This window comes from Bubalus bubalis, chromosome 8 (genome assembly GCF_019923935.1).
Source record: "Bubalus bubalis isolate 160015118507 breed Murrah chromosome 8, NDDB_SH_1, whole genome shotgun sequence".
Classification (NCBI taxonomy): domain Eukaryota; kingdom Metazoa; phylum Chordata; class Mammalia; order Artiodactyla; family Bovidae; genus Bubalus; species Bubalus bubalis.
In genome coordinates this window covers 43,154,683-43,172,315 of record NC_059164.1, presented here as the reverse complement: position 1 = coordinate 43,172,315, position 17,633 = coordinate 43,154,683, and the positions used below count along the sequence as shown (strand labels likewise).

At 33.9% G+C, this 17,633-nt stretch overlaps 1 protein-coding gene across 1 annotated transcript in view; it reads left to right on the top strand.

Annotated features, from left to right (window-relative positions):
• Positions 1-17,470, top strand: part of PTPN12 (protein tyrosine phosphatase non-receptor type 12) — an 88,175-nt gene extending 70,705 nt beyond the window's left edge. The window contains exons 12-18 of the mRNA XM_006049869.4: positions 3,010-3,095; positions 7,054-8,030; positions 11,670-11,747; positions 12,577-12,644; positions 13,561-13,591; positions 15,960-16,067; positions 16,603-17,470. Of these exons, the coding sequence (XP_006049931.1) occupies positions 3,010-3,095; positions 7,054-8,030; positions 11,670-11,747; positions 12,577-12,644; positions 13,561-13,591; positions 15,960-16,067; positions 16,603-16,664 (1,410 nt within the window). The 3' untranslated portion in view covers positions 16,665-17,470. The remainder of the gene's footprint in view (positions 1-3,009; positions 3,096-7,053; positions 8,031-11,669; positions 11,748-12,576; positions 12,645-13,560; positions 13,592-15,959; positions 16,068-16,602) is intronic.
• Positions 17,471-17,633: the final 163 nt, after the last annotated feature.

Genomic DNA, 17,633 nt, shown 5'->3' with positions numbered 1-17,633 from the left:
AAAAAAATAAAGTCTCTCACTATTTCCACTGTCTCCCCATCTATTTGCAATGAAACAATGGGACTGAATGCCATGATCTTGGTTTTCTGAATGTTGAGTTTTAAGCCAACTTTTTCACTCTCCTCTCACTTTCATCAAGAGGCTCTTTAGTTATTCTCTTTCTGCCATAAGAGTGGTATCATCCTTAAGTATTTATTAGGTTTTAATTTTTTTGTGTGTGGCCCTTGATACAGTTCTGTTATGTGGAAATATTAATACATAAAATAACTTTAATGAAATGGGTGAAGGTGGTCAGAAGTTTTTAAAAAAGTAATTTTAGTAATCTCTGCTTGAAGCACACAATACACTAGAACCTAATCTCTGGTAGATTCTTTAATTTCTAAAATATCTTTCAACTTCAAAAGTTGGTGATTGTTTTAACTGGTAATAAAAGCAGCCAAAGAGAGCAGTATACATTAGGACAAATGTGGCGACAAAAGGTGTATATATAAGAGGATCAGGAGATATAAAAGTACAGCAAACATTATTGTAGGTAAAAACTAGGAGTCCAAGAACATTGTTCCGTTCTTAAGTCCAGTGAGTAGGAGGTTTTGTTCTTGCAGTGTGGGCAGTGGCTCTCTTCAGTTGCATTTCTACATTGCCACATTGATTCCTTTAATTATTGGAAATTCAACATGCTCAAAATCTGACCTCCCCTAGAAGGTCTTTTCCTCTTTTGTGCCTTTTTGTTAATGGCACATTTTCACCCAGAATAAGGAGTCTTTAATGACACCTTCTTTCCTTTGTCACATATAGTCATTTGCCTGCAAATACCCTTACTTTCTCTTCCTGTTCCAGTCCCACCTGTTCTATACCTCGTGCCTCTGTTCTCCTTGTCAATGTCTTATTCACCCCTTAGTGCCATTCTGCATGGTACATTCATATTTTCAACTTCTTATTATTTTCCCAACTATATCCTTAATATTCTCATCTATAACATTTCCTTTCTCTGATTTCCTAGCTTCAGTGTACAGATTTTACCACTTTATGATTTACTGCCCTTTCACTTTTTTGTTGGATGGTTATATAATTCTTGAAGTTAGGGGCCATGTCCTTTGCATTTTTGTATCCTTTCCAGTGCTTGCTGTTCTAAAATTGAAAATGCGCTGAAAACGTACGGTTGGTGTGTTTGTGTGTGTGTGTGTGTGTGTGTTTGGTATTTGGTAGCAAAACCTGACTTGACATGAGGCTATTTATGTTTTATTACAAATCGCTGTGTTTTTGTAGGTTAGAAACAGTTATTTAACCTACTTAGTGAGAATATTTATATAGATTTTGGTACAAAAATATTAATGAGTATTATTGTGGGTGTATGATTGTTTAATAGAAATAATAAGCAAATGAATCACTACCATATTAGAGGAATCTTTATGATGCAGAGTCTAAATTCTGGTGATAGTCGAGGATCTAAAAGTGTGGTAATGAAAAGTCCTGATTTACTTGAAGCAAAACAAGTTTATACTCGTTGTGTAGGTGTACAAGTCCTAATTTGGACAATAAATTATATGATCACCCTATCTATAGCAGATATTCCTAAACAGAAGCCTCCAATTTTAGAGGTGGCTAATGAAGGATGAAAACTTTCATCTCATATTGTAACTCTTGTTTTGATTAGAACAAGATACACAGTAAGATGTGTAAGACACTTCATATGCATCTGATATTAGGAGACGGGTATACTAAAATTTGCTATAGAGTTAAAGTCTATGATTCCTTTTGTTGGGAATACTTAGTAAAAAAGCACATTCGCAAGAAACTGTTATATAAAGAAGATGCCATGATGGACATGGAAGAGGTTCATTTGATTTTTTAAAAAAGCAAACTACAGTTTGAGAGTTTTTAGTTGACACAGTTCATCGGGTCACAAAGAGACAGACACAACTGAGTGACTAACTTTTTAGTTGATTATAGTATCTAGAAAGATGTTTGTTGTTTATTTTCTAAAATTATCTAAGTTGTAGGCAAGGGTGAAAATCATTCTTGTCTTCTGGCCCAGATTTAACACAGCCTAACTATATAAAAATGAGGTACTTTCTGAAGCTATAAACTAATTCAAGACAATGTTTTATATAATAATTTCACATCTCTATTCACAATCATAACTAAATACAACCTAGTTAGTTAGTTAAGTCGCTCAGTCGTGTCTGACTCTTTGCGACCCTATGGACCACCAGGCTCCTCCATCCATGGGATTCTCCAGGCAAGAATACTGGAGTGGGTTGCCATTTCCTTCTCCAGGGGATCTTCCTGACCCAGGGATCAAACCCAGGTCTCCCACAATGCAGGCAGACACTTTAACCTCTGAGCCCCCAGGGAAGCCCCCAAATACAACCTAAAGCTTAGTACAGATCATCCCTTTTAATGACTTCACTGGTCCATGTCAACAGCAAGAACCGAGTATATCCCTAGAGGCTCTGCCTGCCTTTTTTGGGTCCATTTGGTTAGGCAGTGATATAGGAGTTGTGTACCCTAATGGAGTGGGCATTCTATGTTGACAGAAGGATGGTGGAGCAATGAATGATTAAAGTTCGTTTCAGGACCTGTTTAAAAATAGTAGGTAGCAATATATGTCTCCAAGAAGTTTAGGACATAAGACTTACTTTGTGGTTTCCCCTCCCCCAAAATCTGCATGTTACAAATCTAGTGGTAGTGATGCCTTAAAAAAAAGATCTTCTTTGATCTTCATTTTCTTGAAACATCTGTTTCTTTGCAGGAGCATTTGAAGTATGTTGAAATGCTGCTGTATACGACTGACTTTTTTAGTAACTGGAGATGGACTTTTTTTAATATACTTTTCTCACTGAATTTGGCTTTTCATTCTTAAATATAGAAGATATACCTATTTTATTATTTAGCAAAGTTAGCATTGTTTTAAAAATTCAAAAGCCCAATAAAAAAGTTTATCTGAAACATGAGGAAGGAAAATTATTTTTCCTTTAAACTTAATGAAGCTTTTTCTCCTCTTGGCAGAATGAAGTTAACACTGAAAATATGATCAGCTCCACAGATCATGACAAACAAGATTCTCCCCCTCCAAAACCACCAAGGACCCGCAGGTATTGTATGTCACATTTTGTTTGAAAGGATACTTATCTTTTAAGTTTTTTTTTAAATAATTCTCTTATCATTCTTTTGTTTAGAATGTAGCATATGTATGGCAGCTGATGTTTTAACAGTAACAGAAAACAACAGAAAATAAAATATTATTTTCAATTTAGATAAATTTTCAGTAGTATACCAGAACAGTGAGCATAATCATGAATTGATTTTAGTTAATCTTTTGATATGGTACAACTAAAATTTTAGCTATTCTAAAGATTTATTTCAGTTTTCTAATAACAAGTAATAAAACTGTCAAATTATTTGCATATGATCTTACTTTCATTCCAAGTGCTCATTTATAATAGATAAAAATATTTATTCCTGTTACCCTTTTTCTCTCCCGTTTCTTTCAGGTTAGTGCTAGGTCAGGTAGATGGTAGTTTGGAAAGAATATAGGTAGTCAAAATGATTTTGTTTCAGATCCTTTTCAGCTGCTTACAAGCTTTGAAGTTGTAAGTCACTTAATTTATTTGATTTTTTGTTTTCTGTTTGTTTGCTTGGTTCATTGGTTTCTTTTTAAGTATTTTCCTGAGGAGTAAATGAAATGAAGTATATGAAAATGCTACATATAGGACATGGAACCTACTTCGTTTCACCAAATGTTGGTTTTCTCTTTACAATGTGGAGTTAAGATTGAGTTACTGAATTAAAAGGAGGCACAGTGGAAGATGTGTAATAATGTTGGGATGACTTTACTGTGTCTTATCCTGAGCATAGATCTGCCCAAACAGCTTGACCTTCCTCAAAGTAGAACTTCTTTGTATAGGATTCACCAATTTTTTTCCCCTTAAAACTTTGATAGTAGTTGACTAAAGTTGGGTGAGGCAACTATGATTGTGTCTTGGCATTGAGTTACTGTACTTCATGTGATCCTTCTTTACAAAAGTAAAAGCTTACAATAAGTAAGAAAAGATGTAATAGTTATATATTATAGTCTCTAGAATTCCTTTGCATGCTTCTATAAGGAAGATCAGGAAGCCTATACAGATGGTTTTAGGCGTCAGTGTTTAAATGCTCAGGGTGTCAACTGCCCACTAGCACTTCTCAGCAGTTCTTGTTTGATTTTCATTTTCGTATTTGTTGTGGAAGGTAGCCAGTTTAAACCTATATAGATTGTGAGTTCTCTAACTTTTTTGTCTCCCATATCAGTTCTTTAGAGTCCTAAAGACACTATAATGACCTTAAAGGAAATTAAGAAACATTGTTTTGCTACACTAAAATCTTTTCATTTAGATTTTGAGATTGAGCCAAGGTAGAGGTCCTCAAAGTGTGCACTGATATTTGTGATTTATATGGTCATCTACCTCCAACAACAAATAGTGGTAGCCTCTTCCTAAATTTGAAGGAGAAAAAATGAGTAGAGTGTTTTGAATTTTAAACCCTTCTCATATACCTTTTTTAAAACTTTGACTCCTATTTTTCTTCAACAAACGAAAAGGTAATTTTTAAAAGTACTAAATGAGTGTTAACAGAAAAATGTTCCTTCAGCTTATGTCAGGGTTTTATTTGGGGATATATACTCAAATTTTTATGTGTGTGTGATTTTGTATAATACACTTAGGTCATCGTCTTTCTTATTCATGCAGTAGGGTAAATTGGCAGAATTTCATTGTGTTCCACAAAGAATGCTTTGTTAATTGAAAATAAAATCCAAATAGCATAAGACTGATTAAAAAAAAAACAGTATACTTTGTTTTTTAGTATGGCTGCAGTAAGCAAGTTAATGTATTGTGTAGATTATATTGGAGTTATTGGAGAAGAAGGCCCGTTTGTTGTATTAGATTTAGTCAGTCATATGATTCTGGTTTATAAATATTTAAATTGTAGATTTAAAATGAACAGAGCCAGGAATTATTTGACATTTGATAAAAGATTCTAACATGAAAGACATATCCAATAAGCAGGGAAAAGGGGGACAGGATGAAATAGAGACAACACACAATGGGGGGAGGGGCCTGTCTGTTTTCTCAGTGCTTAATACTATAAGCATGAAATAAGAACCAGAGAACCAGATCATAATAAAGAAGATACTCTTGGAAATTAAAAATAATAGCATAAGTTTTTAAAATTAAAATTTAATTTTAATTAAGGAAGGCTCGAAGATAAGGAAATTTCTCAAGAAAATGTGGAGAAAAGACATTAGAGAATCAAACTAGGAAGTATGTTACATAGTAATAGTAGTAACAATAACTAAACCTAGCCATAGTCTGGAAGGAGACTGGAAGAGAATAAATTAGCAAAGAAGTAAGTCCCTAGTATTAACATAAATGTTTATATAGAAAGTTCTCAATATAATGGATTAAAATCTAATACAATGGATTTTAAAAAGTTAACACCATGAGATTGTGGGCTTCCCTGGTGGCTCAGATGGTAACAAATCCACCTGCAATGCAGGAGACCTGGGTTTGATCCCTGAGTTGGGAAGATCCCCTGGAGGAGGGCATGGCAACCCACTCCAGTATTTTTGCCTGGGGAATCCCATGGATAGAGGAGCCTGGGGGGCTGCAGTCCATTGGATTGCAGAGTCAGACACAACTGAGCAATTTAGCATGCATGAGATTATAGAACATCAAAGGTTTTTTTTTTTTGTTTTTAAAAAAAAAAAAAGAGAGAGAGAACCTGAAAGCTCCAAGAGGGAGAAAAAATAGCTCACATTCAAAGGAACAGGAATCATACTTCTGATATAAAATTCTGAAGGAAAGTTATATCTAGTCTAGAATTATATTCCTTTTCCAAAAGTCAGTAACCTTGAAAATATAATAATTATGTAGGCCTCGGGAAATTTGTTTCCCGTTTATAGTTTTCAGGAAACAATTGGAGGGTATAACCCACTAAATCAAGTGTGTGTACCTAGAAAAAGGAAGATGGGATCTGGGAAACAGGATTGTCTGCTCTGCGGTGGCCTCAGGGGCCAGTGGTCCAAACTGAAGTGGGAAGCTCAAGGTTTCTAAGAGGGATGTCTGTGGTATTGATGGTTATGTGGCCAGTTATTGGCCTCTCTTGGTGGTTATTGACCAGTTGAGAGGAGGTGTTCAAATCTGCAGGAAATTTTGAAGGACTGGATTACTGATAATATATAGGAAACCCAAGGCAATTATTAGGGGAAAACAAGAGTTATGTAAGAAAAAATAGGAAATGATGCTATCATTGCTATGAATGATAGCTTTAGTCGTAAGACTGAACTAGCCAAACATTAGTAGTCTTAGGAAGATGGAGAAGACATTAACATAGCTGGAAGACAGTAAAGTACATGTGAAATAGAAAGATCCAGAATAAGTTTGTGCATTTTATAGTATTTTGAAATATGGATGTAAATCTTAGAAACAGCAGTTTTTAAAAAGTTGAAACTTTAGGGAGGGAGAAATGGAGAGAATAGCATGTAATACACTACCATATGTAAACTGGATACCAGTGGGAATTTGCTGTATGACTCAGGGAACTCAAATTGGGGCTCTGTTTACAACCTAGAGGGGTGGCATGGAGTGAGAGGTGGGAGGAAAATTCAAGAGGATGGGGACATATGTATACCTATGGGTGATTCATGTTGATGTATGGCAGAAACCAACATAATATTGTAAAGTGGTTATCCTTCAATTAAATAATTTTTCTTTAAGTTGAAAAAAAAAGAAAGTTGAAACTTGATGTTTCAGGGTAACTGGAGGGCCGGGAGGGGACCACTGGTTTTTTATTAAAATTCTTAATATTATTTGACTTCTTGAAACAATGTTCATATATTACTACCTTGTTAAATATTTGATTTTCTTAGTTGGGCAAATTTTAATTTTTTATTCATAACCACAGACTTTATTTGCTGACTTTTAACATAAGAGGCTTAGCTACATAACTTACCTATCAACTTGTTTTTTAAAAGGATGAACATTCTTATAATACCTTTCTTTTCATGTTTTCCAGTTGCCTTGTAGAAGGGGATGCTAAGGAAGAAATACTGCAGCCTCCAGAACCTCACCCAGTGCCCCCCATCTTGACACCTTCTCCCCCTTCAGCTTTTCCAACAGTCACTACAGTGTGGCAGGACAATGACAGATACCATCCAAAGCCAGTGTTGCACATGGTTTCATCAGAGCAACCTTCAACAGACCTCAACAGAAACTATAGTAAATCAACGGAACTTACAGGGAAAAACGAATCAACTATTGAACAGATAGATAAAAAATTGGAGCGAAATTTAAGTTTTGAGATTAAGAAGGTTCCTCTTCAAGAAGGACCAAGAAGTTTTGATGGGAACACACTCTTAAATAGGGGACACGCAATTAAAATTAAATCGGCTTCGGCTTCACCATGTACAGTTGATAAAATCTCTAAGTCACAGGAATTGAGTTCAAGAGATCTAAAAGTTGATGATATTTCCCAGAATTCTTGCGTGGACTGCAATGCAACACAGTCAAATAAAGATCCGATTATTCTACCAGAAGCATCACAGAAGAATTCAGACACACCTCCAAGGCCAGACCACTTACCTCTTGATGGAAAAGGACATTTAACGTGGTCATTTCACGGACCTGAGAACACTCTACCCATGCCTGATTCATCTGAAGGCAAAGCCTCAGATATCCACTGTCAAACAATGAAAACTGTGAGTTCAACACCAAGCCCCACAATACAAGTTGAAACCCATGATCTTGCAGATCATCATGACAGTTCCCCTCTATTCAGAGCACCCCTCAGTTTTACTAATCCTCTTCACTCTGATGACTCTGACTCAGATGAAAGGAACTCTGATGGTTCTGTGACCAAGAATAAAACCAGTATTTCAACAGCAAGTGCCACTGTTTCTGCTGCCACTAGTAGCATTTCTACAAGGAAAGTATTACCAATGTCCATTGCTAGACATGATATAGCGGGAACAATACATTCAGGTGCTGAAAAAGGTAATAATAATAGTATCTACACTTAAAAATTTTACTCTGTGCCAGTCAGTCACTGTTCTAAGCAGTTTTGTTATATTAATTCATTATGTTTTATTCCACACATTACTCCGGAACATACAGCAAAATTCAATTATTTTTTATGCTAATTTTTTTTTTTTAAGTAAGCCTGTACCATTGGCTTTCCTGGTGGCTCAGTGGTAAAGAATCGGCCTGTCAGTTCAGGAGACATGGGTTCAATCCTTGGGTTAGGGAAGATCTCTTGGAGAAGGAAATAGCATCCCAGTCTAGTATTCTTGCCTGGGAAATCCCATGGACAGAGGAGCCTGGTGGGCTACAGTCCATGGGGTCACAAAAGAGTCAAACATGACTTAGCAACTGAACAGTAAACAACAGTTTTTATTGTTACCTTAGTTTTATTTTTATTGTTACCTTAGTTTGATCACATTGCATTACCAGACTTTGTGTTTCCAAAATATTTGAATTGTTGTAACTGTAAACTTTCTCTTCTTATATCTTACAATTCTTAGTATAAATGGGTCAAAGTTTCTATGATTAAATAGTTGGAAATAATTTAGAGAAGGTAGAATTACTTAAAGTGACACTGACATATTGGCTATTTAATTTCACCCATGTATGTTACAGAGAGTAAGGGATTCCCAGTTGGCTCAGTGGTAAAGAATCCACCTACCAGTGCAGGAAATGAGGGTTCTATCCCTGAGTTGGGAAGATCCTCAGGAGAAAGAAATGGCAACCCACTCCAGTATTCTGGCCTGGAAAATTCCATCGACAGAGGAGTGGGCTACAGTCTGCAAAGAGTTGGACATGATTTAGTAACTAAACAACAAAAATATATCTATTTCATTATCTTTTATGATCTTTTAACTACAACATACCTTTTTAAAATTGTTCTTAGTAAAGGCTCCTTTCAACAATGAGTTTAACCAAGGAGCAATATTGCAACTGCTTAACAGAGTATGGGAAGTTTAATTCAGTCAGTAAAAAATGGGATATTTCCATATCTAGTCATCAGTGCTACTACTGTTGAATTAATGACTCTTTAAGCAATCTAAGCATCTCAAGATAACACATGCCCTAAGTTCCATGATGTATTATTGGGTCTTGAAACTCCTCTTTAATCTGATAAAAATTACCATGATTGCTATCTTAAACAGACCATAAAGTTGAGAGCAAATATATAAACACAAAAGCTATTTACTGATAGATTGATTATCAGTGGTCTTTTACTTGTCCATGAACTTTGGTAGTGACACATACAGACTGCTATTTATTATGTGCAGGCAAAATTAGTACTGTGAACATGAAAGGTGACTTTTTCTAATTCTGACCTGATAAGTTCACCCATACTGTGGTTCCTGATTTCCTCATCTCAAACATTCTTTATTTATCATTTTATTTTGGGGATGTATCTGATAGAGTAGATGAGAGTCTAAGCTAGTTTCTTAAATTTACCAAGAACTAAGCTAGTTCTTGATTCTTCTACATTTTATTTGAGGATCTTTAGAAGATACTGGTTGCCATAATAAATATTGTAACAGTTTGGCATAATTTAAAATTGTCAATATTTTTTCCCTCAACTTCAGGATTTGAAAAATAACTACTAGGTTATAGCTACACAAGAAAATACATAGACAAGAAATTGTCGTTTTGTTTGTTTTAGCATTATCAGGCAGTGCAGTGTGACCCAAACTATGCTTAAATGACTTTGGCATTAAAGATTTTCCTATAGAACATTCTGTGTTGCAGCATAACTACAGGCAGTTCTTTTTTTGTTTGTTTTGACCACACTGTACTGGGATCTTCCCTGACCAGGGCTCGAACTTATATACCCTGCAGTGGAAGTGTGGATTCTTAACCACTGGACTGCCAGGGAAGTCCCTCAAGCAGTCCTAAATTTTAATGTTATTCATTCTTTACCTTGTAGATGAACCATTGGCACCAGTATTAGATTATTGTTTGCTTGTTTGTTTTAAAATTTGTTATGGAATAATTTTGATGCCTGAAGCAACCTTTTGCATAAAACAAATTCCTGGCTATGAATTCTGATTTTAATATTGACTTAGGCCTCCTGAAAGATTTCTCAAACATGGCTACACTAGGCTCCCATAAAGTGTATTATTTACAAAAGCCTATGAAAATGTGCATCTCTGGTTAGCTAACATCTGAAACAGAATTTTATTACACAGAAAAAGCAATTCAAAGATCCAGGGAGAAACATGCAATTGAGAAGCCAAGTATACAGTTAGAAAATAAAGTCTTAAAAATGAGGACTGTTACAACAGAAGAGGTATAGAGTTTCCAAAAGATATTTGATACTTGATGTAAACAACCAGACTACTTCCTGATTTGTTCACTTAATTAAGAAATGACACCACAATGCCAAGATTGTGCGTTCCTTCCTTCCAGGACCTATCTCTTCACTGTGAGCTGTTAGTAACAAAGGGGCAAGGGGAAATAGGATTAATACTCCAGACTATTACTGCCAGGCAAGGTGGATAATTCTTTTACTTGCTTTAACTTTACATGCAAGAAAGACTTACAGTACTGATGTTATATATATATATAAAGTACTGGACTGGAACTTTTCTCAGGAGAATCCAGGGGGCTGTATTTTCTTTGGCTTCAGTTAAATAAAGGTAGGACCAGAGTAATCATACCTGGCCTCATGCATGTTGAAAATTGAAAAGGCTTTTCTTGATTTTCACTCTCTTTAATGCATGTCCTGTCAAATGTAAAACAGCAAAGTATCATAGCACAGTTGTTAATATTTTTAAGGGTTAGGGATACACAGAAATGTATCTTCAAAGTATGGTCATATGCACTGTTCATAAGATTTTAGGCACTGAATAAATGAACATTGCAAAATTTTTTTTTCATTTGAATCATTTTACTGGACCCTTTTTAAAAATAATTTTTAATCGGAGGATAATTGCTTATCAATATTATGTTAGTTTCTACCATACATCAACATGGATCAGCCATAGATATACATAAGTCCCCTCTCTTGCTCTAAAATTTATAATGGTTATATTTTGTGTATTAGAAAAATAACTAGCACTATCAATCTATTTTAGTCGTGAATATTTATTTAAAACATGACTGAAGTACATCATTAAGTTGAAAATGAGTGGGATTTAAATATATATTTATATGGTCCACAGTATGGCAAAACTCATAAAAGGAGTTAAGCAGTTGATTATAGTTTGGGAAACACTGACTTCAAATGATAAAGCTTCCCTTTGTGGACTCAGAGGATCATCAGCAGGCCCAGTAGAAAAGGCACTTGCTGGCTTCTCTGTTGGAGATGCCTTCAAACTCAGAGGACAGTGTGGTTGATGCCTAGAGGGTGTCAGGAGAATCATTGACATTTGCTCTGTCCATCAATGATGGAGGTTTTTTGCTCAGTAAGCTTCCTAATTCTTTTTGATAATGAGTCTACTGATAAGGATATCTTGTTAATTTTTTGCACTTTTAAAGACTGGTTCTCTTAGATACTCGTGATAGTGATCTTTAAGAATGTCAAAAAAGCTCTCATTTTGTTTAGATAATAAGTTCATTTTTAAATGAGTTAACATTTCTAACAAGTTCATAATTTGTCTAAATTTTATGTATTTAATATAGATGTTGATGTTAGTGAAGATTCGCCTCCTCCCCTACCTGAAAGAACTCCTGAATCATTTGTACTAGCAAATGAACACAGTGAGTGTATCTTCTGATTTTACATATTTTATACTCTAATAATAAGCCCTGAAAAACATGGCTAATTATAATCTGTTGCTCTTGAGCTGCATAATTAAATTCAAAAACAGGTTTGAATTTATACTGATAAATGTTTTTAATACTTTATATGAAAAATGCCTTAAAATGGTGTTTTTATTTACTAAGATTGCTAATAAAATGGCTGCATTTATGTCAAATACTATAATTCAGTTAAATGTAATTATAACAGTATATAATTTGTCTTTCATTCATTAAAAATAGCACTTACATATGAAAAGACATACATTTAAATTATTTTGTTGGCAGCGTCACTCAGGTGATGTTGAGTGACACTTAAGTCCACAAGAATATCAATGAAAAGTGGGAGGAAGTGATCACATTCATATTTCTCTTCCTCATCCTGAAAAAGAGTACAGAAACAACTTTACTATATTTGCAGTGTCTTGTGCTCAGTGGAGGTGCTCACTACCAGTCTTATCTGTTGCATTTTACCAGTATTTTTTAATTTTAACTGATTTTAGGAATTTTTAAAAAATAGTGAAGCTGTAAACTTCACTAATACTAAATAAATAAATCTGTCATACCTGTAGATTACAATGTGCTTATATAAGCTCTGATAATGGAATTTTTAAATTTTAAGGAAGAAAAGATTGAAGGAATATTCTTCAGTTAATAAAAACTGGGAAAAAATTTAGTGAAAGTGATCATTTCTAAATATCTGTAGTATCTGTTTTTAAATATTACCTGAATCAAGAAATTTTAAGAATTAAAGATGTTAATTTTAATTTTAAGATTTTGTTTTTCTCAGGTACATCTGTAAGAGCTGAGTGGAGTGAACTTCAAAATCAGGAACAGTCTGAACAAAAAAACCCTGAAGTGAGTCTTTTGGGGATTAGAACAGCTATAGCTCAGTATTTTTCTTCTTTTATTAATTGATCTTAACAGTTTATTATAATAACTGTTACCTTAAGACTATTAAATATAATTTTTGATAACTGTATCTTATGCTATGATTTCAGATAAAAAGCCTATATAAAATGTCAGATCAGAAATTTTTTTAAAGAACATGACCATCATTTCAGAGTATTATTTTCCAAGCTGCTTTTGAAATTTGTAAATTATGCCTTGTTTCAAACCATTTTGGAGGTATGAATGGAACAGGAGTTACTATTTTCAGGGTCATAGTACATCCTAGATTTTGTTCTTTCTATTATAAAATCAGGTATATAGTCTTTCCCTTTGTTTCTTCTGGTTGTGGGAGTTTTCCTTTCACATTCAGGAAATGTTTTGGTAGCTCAATATTTTAGCAACGGGAATGCTATTTTTGTCAACATTAATATTTTGCATATTTTCCTCATATTTGAATATCTCCAAAATTGGAGCTTATCTTAAAATTGGTTAAAAAAAATTGTAATATACTTTAACTGGTGCATAAAGTATTGGTACCATAATAATAAAGATATGTCTTACAGTCAGTAATATAATTTGATGAATACAGTAGAGCCTTGGCAAAATGCACTTGTATGCATAATTATCTAATCAGTAAATGCTGCAAGTTCACTTTTCATCCAGAACGAAAAATGAATTTCCTTGTCTTTTTATTCCCAATATAAAAACACCACATTAAAATTTTTTAACTCTTAATTGAAAACACCATTGTTTTCTTTTCCTTTGACACTGAGAGTCTTGATAGATCTTGATTTATTGGGATATATACTCATAACACCACATTTTCTATACTTTGTGCATGAAAGGGATATACTATAATAGTTTTTGAATGTTTTCCTTATAGGGCTTGATAACCTCTGGAAGTGAAACATGTGGTAAGTTGGATTGTGTTCTTTTCTGCTATAAATTATATAGATTAAGTTACATAAAATAGCATGTCTCATGGTATACACATTTGGTTATTTGATTTGTTTTTGGTGTTTTTGTTATTATTTGGTTATTTCTCCATGTGAAAAAATATGTAGGATGACTTTTATGAAACCTGAATTATGTAGTGTAATTCTTTTAAATTTATTATTATACCAGGTATTATTATGGGTCAGGAGCATAACAGCATTTATTATCAGTCGTTAATGGCTGATAAGAAGGAAATCATTTTTAGAATATTTTCTTATATTTTATTTCTGTTATTTATAAAAACACCTAGAATCTAGATGTGACAGTGATTTGAGTAAATGCCCAAAATTAACCTAGATGATTGAATTGGGTTGTTTTGGAAATTTTCTTTTTAGGACTTTCACATTTGTGAAGGCCTGTAAGATTATGTTAGCTCAACCCAGTGTTATAATGCCAAGTTAGAAAATGTTTCCATTGCATTACTTTTACTATCATAGTAAAATAGGTCATCATTCATTCCTTTAAAGGAGTAACCATGTGAGCGGCTCACCAAACATCCTAGCCTGTATAATTCCCTCAATTTATCTATCATCTCTGCCCTAACCTCTCTTCTGCCTCAGCTGCTGTCACCCTGAATCTGTGCCTAATGGGGCTCATTCCATCACATAACTCTTTATTACTCTCTATTTACTTTTCTGAGGCAACATATAAGGAAAAAGAGCAGAAGTTTTAGGGTCAAGCCTACCGAGACTGGAATCTTATTTTTGCCATTTTACTTATCACGTGGTTTTGGGAAGTGACCTAATCTTTCTAGGCCTCAATTTTCTTCTCTGTGAAATGCAGATAATAATAGTAACCTACTCTAGAGGAGGTTATGATTGTCATGAAGGTTTAATTAAATTAAATCATACATACACAGTGCCCGGCACATGGTGGGCATTAAAATGGTAGCAGTGCTGTTATTATCTGTATTATATTACTACTGCTAGATCCCTGGGTCTTTTATTTTCTTTGTATCTGTTAACTCCTTTCTGGTTTCTCTTTCTCCTCTATTCAGTCTAGATACTATCATCCATCACTTTAATCACACACATAGTTATCCTTAACTTTCTTGTGCCTGACTCTCTTGCCATTTTATTTTATCCCTCAAGATTACTCAATACTGCTGGGGGACATTGTTCAGTTTTATAGATTGAACATACAATTCTGGGATTGATCCACAGTTGAGCCCTCAGCATTTATTTTTTTCTAAAATCATGAATCCCACTAACTCTTACTTCATCTAACCTTTTACTTCATTCAGAAAATTGAGGCTTTTAATCTAAACCGTCGTTTCCCATGGAAGGCAACCATGACTCCATCACCACCACTGGTGTCATCTACGTGCTTCTCTGCTCTGTGCCTGCACTTACCACACCGCTATAATAATCAATGTTCTTGTCTGTTTTCTCCTACTACACCAAGGGTTGGCAAACTGTATCCCATAGGCCTAATTCTGCTCTTGGCTTGTTTTCTTATTCTGCCCTTGAGCTGAATAAATGGTTTTTATATTTTAAAGAGTTGTTTAAACATAAAAACAAAGAAACACAACATTGTAAATCAACTATACTCCAGTAAAATTAAAAAATAAAATAAATTTTATTATATTTTAAACCAAAATTAACTTTAGAAAATAAAAATCAGTGAAGAATATGGGACAGAGACCATATGTGGCTTACAAAGCCTAAAATATTTATTGTCTAGCCATATATAGAAAAAGTCTGTCAGCCTCTTTCTAGACTATGAGTACCTGATGACAAGGATAGTCTGTCATTTGACTTGTATTCCAGGTTTCTAGAAAAGCTCCTTACAGGGGTATAGGGAATGTGATGAAGGTGGTGAGTGGTAAAAGAATGAATCATAGTGGTTGATTCCTTTTGTTACTAGTCTTATGCACTGGCAGTTAAATAAGTAAACCACAATTTAAGCAATGCTAAACCTTAAAAGAATTACTACTTTTTTAGGTGCAAATATTAACTCCATTAATAAACTATGAACTTATTTGCTATTGATTTCCACAGAAAGGCATTTCAGTTGAAGTTACAGTAAGAGTATAAGGAGAAGTTTCACATAGCAAAAGTACTCGCTGCAGATTTCTAGGTGCCTGTAAGCACACCTAACATGGTTTCCTGTGTTCATTACCCTTGCATTTGCCTGGGCCTCTAAAATTATGATGCTCAAGAGAAAACTGCTCTTTTAATGATTTGCCCACATTAAAAGCAATTAGAGGAATTTTTTACATATTATACTACAAATGACTGTGATTAATAATGGCTTTGGTTTGCATGGCTTTGGTTTGCATTTTAGATCATCCAGCACAAGGTATTCATACAGAGACCTGTACAGAATGTCCACCTACTTTTAGTAACAAGAAAGATCAACTATCAGAAAGTCCAACAGAAGCCACAGAGATTGGTAATTTGTTTACAAAATAATTTTTAAACTATAATTGTGTAGTTAATGCTGGCAAGAATGAAAAACAGTTATTTGCCATAGCTCCAGAATTTCCTTAAGGCAAAGTTTATCAAACTTTTTGCTATGATTTCTTCAGGTTTTTAAACGACACTTGGTAAGGATAAAACATGTACCATCAAAGTTGCTTGGAATTAATTGTAAAATAAATTTATCCTGTTTCATACTGAGATTAAAAACTAAAATATAAAATGCAGCATGTAAACAAATCTTACTTTTGTGTTGAAAAGACTAAAATATCCTAAATGTTTCTCTTACATTTTTATAGAATTGATTTTATTTTTATAAAAGAAGCAGTTATTTTCTCAACTATAGAAGAAATTAAGAGTTGGTTTATGTTTGTAGATATTTGTTTAAATTGTAAATTCCCATATGGAAATTTATTTGTTCCAGAAAAGAAGAATGTCTTACAGATACAGTTTAATAGTGTAAAAGTATTTCTGAACACTAGCCAACTATTGTGGTATTTTGATTATAGGTTTTGGTAATCGCTGTGGAAAACCCAAAGGACCAAGAGATCCACCTTCAGAATGGACATGATTCAGGGAACTAAAAGACACTTTAAATTATACTGGAAAATTCAAGTGCCACTGAAAGCCAGATTTATAGTATTCCATCTTAAAAATGTGGGACTAACAGCAGTGTAGATTGTTACCTTAGTGATTTTTTTTCTTTTTTTTTGCTGGGACCATCTACCTGCCTTATATTACACTTAGGAAAAGTATTACGTTTGGTTTATTTTGTAACTTCAAGTATTATTGCCTTAATGTCTCTTAACCCTGTTACACGCTGCTTGTAGACATGTTAATATAGTAATACTTTTTATGATAAATTGAGTTTAAGGACTACTCTTTTTTGCTAATGTTTTATCATGTATGCATTATTTTGTATATGTACAGGGCAAGTAGGTATATAATTTGATAAAGTTGCAGTTATAAAATATTATTAACAGAAGATGTAAGAAATTTCTGCATGGTCTAAATCTTTGTGTACCTTATTTGTAAATTATTTGCCCTGAAGTTTTAGAAAATAGTTTCTGATTTTTAAAATTGCTGGATTCATGCAGCCAGCTTTACAGGTTATCAGAGATCAAAGATTGTAATAATAATACATTTTGTAAATTGTAAGCAAAAAGTTATTTTTATATTATATACTGTCTAATTGTTCATCCTAATTGTCTTTGTTTTCATCTAGTCATGGAGATTCAGTAAGTGCCTTGGAACAATATTGAATTCTCTTAGCTTGTGTGTGTTACTTTAATATTTGAACTCAACTGGGATTAGAAGACTATCAAACTATATGTATGTTTCAGGATATTTGACCTGCCATTAAAAAAACAAAACCCATTTTACAGTGCCTATTTGTTTTGGTTTTTCATTCCTCATTTTTAGAAAATTAGACTTAATATCCACCTTCCTGCCAGCTCAATCTTATCTTTAAGTCATGTTGTGAATGGGGTTTAATCTCTTGATTAAAAAATAGGGAGCACCTTCTGCAGCAACATGGCTG